The sequence below is a fragment of the Tupaia chinensis genome, unplaced genomic scaffold (assembly GCF_000334495.1).
Source record: "Tupaia chinensis unplaced genomic scaffold, TupChi_1.0 Scaffold000280_1, whole genome shotgun sequence".
In the NCBI taxonomy this organism is placed as follows: Eukaryota; Metazoa; Chordata; class Mammalia; order Scandentia; family Tupaiidae; genus Tupaia; species Tupaia belangeri.
In genome coordinates this window covers 714879-723494 of record NW_006159763.1, presented here as the reverse complement: position 1 = coordinate 723494, position 8616 = coordinate 714879, and the positions used below count along the sequence as shown (strand labels likewise).

The window sequence follows — 8616 nt, the reverse complement described above, 5'->3', positions numbered from 1 at the left end:
AAAAAAAAAAAAAAAGCTCACACTGGACACATGTATGTGCATGCCTAAAATCTCAAGAGGAGAATGGAGGAAAAGGGACTGTGGCATGACCATCTTCCCTGGGGAGTGATTCCTCACTTTCTGTCTCTCTGGTGAGTGCATATGTCCTATAGTAAAAATCTCCCTTAGAACAAACAAACAAACCAACAAACACCCTATCACCAAGTGCCTGCCACCTGGTCGGGGCAAAGCTCCCACTCCTCTACCCTGACACCAGGAAGTAAAGACACGTGTCTGCAAGTCTCGAGTCCTCGCTGTCACTTACACACCAGGGGTGAGCCCAGAGAGCCTTCCAGCTTGAAGTCTTGATTTCCTCTCCCATAAAACGAGGTAACACTGGCCCTACCTACCCTGAGACAGTCTCGAAGGCCCAAACGAGCCGGTGTGAAGAGGCCGACACAGCCAGGACAGCCAGGTACTTACTTGGACCTCAGCTCTCTGCCAGTGATGTGCAGTCGGGTCTCCAACAAGTTCTTCCTGTCCTATTAAAAGACAGACAGATAAGATGACGTTGACTTGACTTTCACACTTTTTGGAGCTGCTGCTCCTTTCTATAACATCAGAAAAGCTGTTATCAGAGAGGATACTGAGGTCATCAGCTATGGACTGAGCTGCTGCCTGCCTGGAAGAAAAGCCTACTGAACGTAACCTAGCACGGCAGACCGGAGTGCCCTCGACGGGCACGGGGTGGTGGCATGGCCCCACCGGGTGAGGCTGCCAGCCTTACAACCCAACTTCAGAACATCTTCCTCACCCCTAAAGGGAACATCATACCCTGCACCCCCACTCCCTCCCCTTCGCCCTCCAACCCCGGCGACCACTGGCCTATTTTCCTGTCTCCATAGAGGACACTTCATGTAAATGGAATCACTTTTTTCACAGTGTAGCATTCCTGAGGCGCTCCCTGTCCGATATATCAGAACTTCATTCCTGTCCACCGCTGCATGGTTTTCTACTGTATGCGGAGCTTGGAGCTTGTAACTTATCCAGTCCCTACAGGCAGCCGGCCGGGCTACTCCACCTGTGACTGCTGTGAATAACACAGCGATGGACATCTGCATACTGGGGTCTTTATTTTTGAGAGATTTTTGCTACAGGTTGCAAGTGCTTGCCAAAGAGACAGAGAGACAGAAAGCAAGGAAATGACCCCCCAGGGGGACGGCCACGCTGCAATCCCTTCTCCTCCATTCTCCTCTTGGGACTATGGGCATGTACACACTTGTGCCCAGCGTGAATTTTAAACTGCTGGGTCCAGGACTCAAACCACAATCAACTACATGGCAGTCCAGTGATGTAAACATTATACCATCTGCTGCTGGTCTGTGCATACTGGTTTTTAAATATACTGCTACAGTTTGAATGTGTTCCCCCAGAACTCATGTGTTGGGATTTGGTTGTATCGTGAGGTTAGTGAAGAGAAGATAATGTGATCACAATGCTGACAAGTGGGGCCTCTGGGAAGTGGGGTGCAGCCCTCAGGATAGAATCCTGCTAGGTTTCTAAGAGAGGAAACAAGACAGAGACACGCTCTGCTCTACGCCAGTTCCTGCCTGCTGCCGTTATCCACCAGCAACGGGCCCTCACCACAGGAAGCCCCCAGCCCTCTAGACAATGAGGTGAATAAACCTGTATGTTTATCAATTTTTTTATTAATAACTACTGAATTTCAGTTACTAGCAACAGAACAGACGAGAACACAGGGATTCTTCCTTCTGAGAATGACTGCCACTGACATTAAGGACAGGCGGGGCACCCACGGGACCCGTCACAGCGCCACAGTAACATTTCTGGATGTCAACTACCGAGGACATGGCCCTGGGATGAGGTGGCCCCACCTAGATGCTCCTGGCCCAGCTTGAACCTCAGCTGACTGTCCTCTGACTCCACCAGAACAGAAAAAGGAGGAATGCCTTTGTGATGCGCCCTCCTGCAAGGGCTTCTGAAACCCTCAAGTCCCGTCTACCCAGTTTAAGAATCCATAACACGAGGCAAGCAGATGGCGTGGTGGTTGAGGTGCTGGACTCTCATATGGCCAACCACGGTTCGAGTCCTGGACCCGGTGGCGTGAGAGTCACACCAGGAGTGTGCGTGTACATATCCAAGATTCCAGGAAGAGAAAGAAGGGGAAGGAATCACAGCAGGGTCATCCCTCCAGAGGGTGGCATCTCCCATTCCCTTCCTATGTCTTTATCTGTCCCTCTCAGCAAGTACACATGCCCCATGGCAAAACCTAAAAAAGAAGGAGAAAAAAAGAATCCATAACACTAACTTTCAAGCTGACCGATGTTCAACGTGTGAAGTAATGTCACCTCTGGACCGTACTTTACAAAAATAGTCATTCACCTGATCACATCTCTAAGCGTTAATGCCTCTGTAAATTGGGAGAAATTACTCACTTTTCTTAGCCTTGGAGGTAAAAAGACCTCAATTGTAGCAATTCCTGTTGTTTTATAATTTTCATTTCCTGTTCCACGCTCAATTGCTTTACAACGTATTTCTTCTATTATCTTTTCTACTTCATGTTCACAACATTCTAGCTTGTCAGAGTACTTCTTAGCAAGTTCCTGTGGAGAAAGATCGCGGGACACAGGTTAGGGCAGCACCGAGTACGGCAGGCCGACATGGAAGGGCGCCAGGCCTCCCTGCCCTCGGCTCTGGTGAAGACAGAAACACTCCCTACTTGCCCAACACTGACAAATGTGGGGTCTGAAGAGGACCGACAGAAAAATTTTATTTGTAAATAATTTTTTAAAAATCTACAAGTAGCAAAACAGATCCAAGAGAAAAAGTGAAAATAATTAGATGAAAATCTTATTCTGAAGATTAGTGAACTGCTCAACTCCACTGCAGAAAAATGAGAAAAGAAAATATTCTAATTATTCAAACTTGTGAGCACAAGTCAGGTTAAACTTAACTGCCCATGATTTTATTTACTGACTTGCTAGCAGGTCCCTGTGCTCACTGGAGAGAGACAGCGAGTGAGAGAAGGGCAGTGAGAAGGCATCCCGCAGGGCACGGGCACGCTCAACCCCTCTCGGGTATTCTGGACATGCCCAGTGTGTCTTCAAGTCACAGGGCTGGGATTCCAACTCTGCAGGTGGCCGCATGGGATCCAACTCTTCAATCAGTAGGTCACAAGCTGGCCCTTAAAGATATATTCTTTATGGGACCAGCAGTTAGCATAATGGCTATGTCACTGGACTCCCACCTAGTCGACTGCAGTAGAGTCCTGGACTCGGTGGCTTAAACTCACGCCGGGCGCGTGTGTATACGTGCCCAAGACCCTGAGAGGAGAACGGAGGAGAAGCAATTGCGACGTGGCCATCCCCCCAGGGGGTGATTTCTCGTTTTCTGTCTCTCTGTCCTTTCTGGCAAGTGCACGCGCCCTATAGCAAAAACTTCTCCAAAAAAAAAAAGGACATATTCTTTTCAGCTTTTGCATTTAATTATATTTATACCTTTTTTTTTTTTTTGGAAAGGTTTTTGCGATAGGGCGTGTGCGCTCGCCAGACAGACACAGAGACAGACAGAGAGACAGAAAGTGAGAAATCACCCCCCAGGGGGGATGGCCACGCCACAATCCCTTCTCCTCCATTCTCCTCTCGGGATCTTGGGCACACACGCACACGCGCCTGGCGTGAGTTTTAAGCTACCGGGTCCAGGACACGAACTGCGGTCGACTATGTGGGAGTCCAGCGACATAGCCATTACGCTAACTGCTGGTCCCTATATTTATACCTCTTTAAGCCCAGGAATATATATTATTTTTATCATTAGAAAATATATGGGATCCTGATGGGATGGAGGACTGGGGAAGACAGGACTGTGGCGAGACCAGGCCCCACCGGAGGGTGCTTCTCTCTCAGACATGCACATGCCCTGTGGCATTTGGGGGGGCAGCAGGTGGCATGCTGGTTAAGGCGGATGGATTTCCATGGTCAATCGCTATTCGAGTCCTGGACCCTGCGGTCTGAAACTCACGCTGGGCACGTGTGCATGCATGCTCAAAATCCCAAGAGAGTGGAGGAGAAGGGACTGCACTGTGGCCATCCCTTCTGGGGGTGATTTCTCACTTTCCCTCTCTCTCTCTGTCTCTCTCCAGCAAGCACGTATGCCCTGTCGAGAAACTAAAAATAAGAGAAAAAAATAATAAAAATAATAAATGATTAAAAAGAAAGAAGGAAAGTGTACTTTTAAAATATAGTATTCTAGGGGACCAGCAGGTGGTGTGGTGGTTAAGGTGCTGGACACTCCCACATGGCCGACCATGGTTCGAGTCGTGGACCTGGTGGCTTACTTTCCCTTTTTCTCTCTGTGTTTTTCTCTTGTCAAATTAAAAAAAAAAAAAAGTGAATAAGTTAAATTAAATAAATAATTCTTTTAAAAATACATATATATAGCATTCTATAACTTTCCAGGAAACCTAATTACCTAGTTAAGGTTTTTTTATTTCCTGTCACCAACGAATATGACACTAACCAGGCCTCGTTGTCCCATTCTGACACTAACTGCCCAGCATCGGCATCAGACCACACAGGTCACAGGGCTCAGCCCACACGGTGCCCCACTTAGGGCATCAGGTCCCAGGCACTGGGGATCCAGGTTACCCACACTTCCGTGTGACTGGGCTACAAAGCCCAGGGTTCCCATGCTCCTCCTTCAGTTTCCATACTTGTAGAATGGCTCCCAGAGCTCAGGAAATGCGACACTTTCTATTACCATCTGTTATCAAGGGTACAACGAACAGTAGATGAAGAAACCAGGACGGGCTCCAGAAGGGTCTGGCGGGCAGCAGCCCCTGTCCCCGCACTACCCTTCCCGTACGTCACGTGGTCATCCCCGCGGAAGCCCCCAGAAGCTGTCATTTAGGGTTTACGGAGTTTCACTACATGGACACGTCAGGGACTCCGGGCCACTGGTGGCTCACTCACTCTCCAGGCCCCCTACCCGGCACCGCTGGAGGGAGGGGCTGCAAGTTCCGAGCTTTAACCAAGGCCTGGCCTTTCTGGCCTCCGGCCTATCCTGAAGCTAGCCAGAGGTCAGAGTGTCATCAGGACAAAAGATGTTCTTATCATGTTCTTATCGCCTCTTCCAGTCAGGAACCCTGGGGGGTTTTAGCTCGCCAGGACATCTTTCCACACCCAGTTTCTGAACCAAGGGACGATAACAGGCAAATTCAGAACCGAAGGCCAGTCAGGAACAGGAGAGAGGAGATCCAAGACCCCGACACAGTCTGGCACTTCCCCAGTGCACCACCGAGGCACCACTCGGGACATTCACTGCCCCTAGTAATCCTAGCCCCTGAGGAATGCTACCTCACCCAGGAGAGCAGAGAAGTACCTACTAGGCTGTTTCGATATGATCGCTTCTGTCCAAAATGAGCAAAGTTTCTCTTCTTAGAAGAGCAGGCAGGGGCCAGCGGGAGGCACGGTGGTTAAGGCTCTGGATTCCCTCCTGGTCGACCATCGTTCAAGTCCCAGACATGGCAGCTTGAAAATCAGACCAACTGTGTGTATATGAATGCCCAAAATCCCTAGAGAATGGAGGAGGAGAGACTACAGCATGATTTCTCTCTCTCTCTGTGTATGTGTGGGTGTCTCTCTCCAGCAAGTGCATGTGCCCTACAACAAATTAAAAAACAAAACAAAAGGCAGAAAGAGAAGGAAGCAAGCATTAGTCTTTAGAAACATCACTTGTGTAGAATAATACTGCTGCATTAAAGCCGATCTGAGAAAGTACTGTATTTAAACAATACCATAAAAACTGAGGCACAGGGGCCATCAGGAAGTGTGGTGGTTAGGGTACTGGATGGACCCCCATGGCCAACCGCAGTCTGAGTCCCAGACCGAGCAGCTTGTCGGGCGTGTGCGCCCAAAATTCCGAGAGGAGAATGGAGAAGCAAATGTCGCATGGCCATCCCGGCTGGGGGTGGTGATTTCTCATTTTCTCTGTCTCTGTCTCTCTCCAGCATAGGTATATACCCTATGGCAAAAACTTAAAAATAAAAAAATAAATGAGACACATTGTTTTTTAAAAATACATTTTGGAAAAGTGAACGCTGACAGCCACAATGTAGAAAACCTGAGGAGGAGAATAATCACATAGCAGACAACGATAACAAGGACTGAGGACCAACGAGACGCCACCACCCTGAACACACACAAGGCGGCCTCCTCACACCAGTCCTCCTGCACCAGCAGACTGAAATCAGCTTTTGAAACGAGGGGTATTGGGTTTGTTTTTGTTTTGTTTTTACCAGAGGGCACGTGTACTTGCCAGACAGGGGAAGTGAGAAAGCAACCCCCCCATAGGACATAATCATAGCACAATCTCTTCTCCATCTCTCCCTCCTCTCAGGATTCTGGGCACATGCCTGATGTTCCTTTTAAGCTGCTGGGTCTGGGACTCAAACCATGAGGTTGGCCATGTGGGATCCAACTGCCTTAACCATTAGGCCATGGGTTTTCCTCCCTAAGTAACTAATTTCAAGCAATGCTGTAAAGGTATTAAAAGCAGTATATGCCAGGGCCAGCAGGTGGCATGGTGGTTAAGGGCGCTGGACTCCCACATGTCTGACCACGGTTCGAGTCCTGTACCTGGTGGCTTCTCACTTTCCCTCTCTCAATCTCTCTTTCTCACATACACTCTGTCCCTCTATGGTCAAATTAAAATAAATAAATAAAAGTTAAATAAAATCATTTTTTTAAGAAAAAACAGTATATGCTCAAGAAATCAGGCAGCATCATCAAATGAATGTTAGTTAACAGAAATAAGCTTGGCAGCCCCTAATAATAAGCAGGTGCCTCCCCACCACTCACACTCCTGCCAGGGCAACTGTGGTCACACCCAGCAATTTCTAGTGACTTCAGAACGTTATTCACCTAGCGATGCATAGCATTGCTAATTACATACATACACGCATATATATTTGTATGTATATGTACACGTATGTTACTTATGTACTGAATTCCATTTGTTATTTTTTTTTTTGGGGGGGAGAGGTTTTTGCTATAGGGTATGTGCACACTCACCAGACAAACAGAGGGAGACATAGAGACAGAGAGATAGAGAGATAGAAAGCAAAAAATCACTCCCCAGGGGGGATGGTCACGTCGCAATCCCTTCTCCTCCATTCTCCTCTCGGGATCTTGGGCATGCACACACACACGCCCAGCATGAGTTTTAAGCCACCGGGTCCAGGACGCGAACCACGGTCGACTACAAGGTAGTCCAGCAACACAGCCATTACGCTAACTGCTGGTCCTGCATTTGTTATTATTTTTTATCTGACCACACAGAAACAGAGAGAGAGAAAGGGCAAGCGAGAAAGCAAGTTGCCAGATCCGGGACTCGAACTACAGTCAGTCATGTGGGAGTCCAGCACCTTACTCACCACACTACCTGCCAGCCCCAGTTATTTTTATCTTAAAAGAAAATACCTTTAACGCCAAACCAACTTCTTTATTTTCATCTGTATATGGAGGTTTCCAAAGCTGAATCCTGTCTTCCCTTAAAAACTGGGTCAATTTTGATTGAAGATATTTCTTTTGCGCCATCCTTGAAAGCAAAACTGTACATCAGTAAAACCCCACACCACGTTTTCAAATGTTTTATAACTTACCTACATGAGGTTTCCACAGAGTATGCAGAGATTCCCCTCTCCCTCTCTCTCCAGTTTAATCTCATTAAGGTTTTATCTAGCTCTAGGCTTCTTTAAAAATGCATGTTTATAAATATATATCATATATTCAGTTACATATTACATACACAAAATACAAAGTTGCTAATATGTAGCAAGGATCATTACATTTTTCTATTTCTACATTTGCTATTATTCTCTGACTTAGGAAAAAGATGAAACCTTAAAGTAATGAACTCCAAGCAATTCAAAACAGAGCTTATAGGGACCAGCAGATGGCATAATAGTTACATTGGTAGACTTCCACCTAGTAGACCATGGTTCAAGTCCTGGACCTGGCAGCTTAAACCTCACACTGGGTTGTGTGCATGTGTGCCCAAGATCTGTGGCCACGCCCCTGGGGGGATGACTTCTCACTTTCTGTCTCTCTGTCTCTCCAGCAAGCACATGTATCCTAAAAAAACAAAAAAAAAAAACAGAGCTTGGGGACCAGCCTATGTGGATGGACTGCCATGTTATCTCGACCACAGTTCGAGTCCCGGACCCGGAGGCTTAATACTCATGCCAGGCACATGTGCGTGCGTGCCCAAGATCCCGAGAGGAGAATGGAGGAGAAGGGACTGCGGCGTGGCCATCCCCCCCGGGGGTGATTTCTCGTTTGCTGTCTCTCTGTCTCTCTGTCTGTCTGGCGAGCGCACACGCCCTATAGCAAAAACCTCTCCAAAAAAAAAAAAGAGCTTGTAATTCTCTCACACTTTGGCTAATTTATTTAGCACAAAACAAAAGACAACCACTCTGGCAGCTTAGCAAAGAAAACCTACCTTGCACTGTCAACTACTCATAAAAAATACTCTATACTCCCGGAAGCTTTTTAAAGAATTATTTCATTTTATTTATTCTTCATTTTATTTTTTTTAGTTTGACCAAAGAGAGACACA

The 8616-nt window shown here is 47.2% G+C and overlaps 1 protein-coding gene across 1 annotated transcript in view; it reads right to left on the bottom strand.

The window, feature by feature from the left end:
• Nucleotides 1–7595, bottom strand: part of NUB1 (negative regulator of ubiquitin like proteins 1) — a 33788-nt gene extending 26193 nt beyond the window's left edge. The window contains exons 1-3 of the mRNA XM_014588495.2: nt 7479–7595; nt 2436–2603; nt 463–521 (exon numbers count right to left, since the gene is read on the bottom strand). Of these exons, the coding sequence (XP_014443981.1) occupies nt 463–521; nt 2436–2603; nt 7479–7595 (344 nt within the window). The remainder of the gene's footprint in view (nt 1–462; nt 522–2435; nt 2604–7478) is intronic.
• Between the last annotated feature and the right edge of the window lie 1021 nt (nt 7596–8616).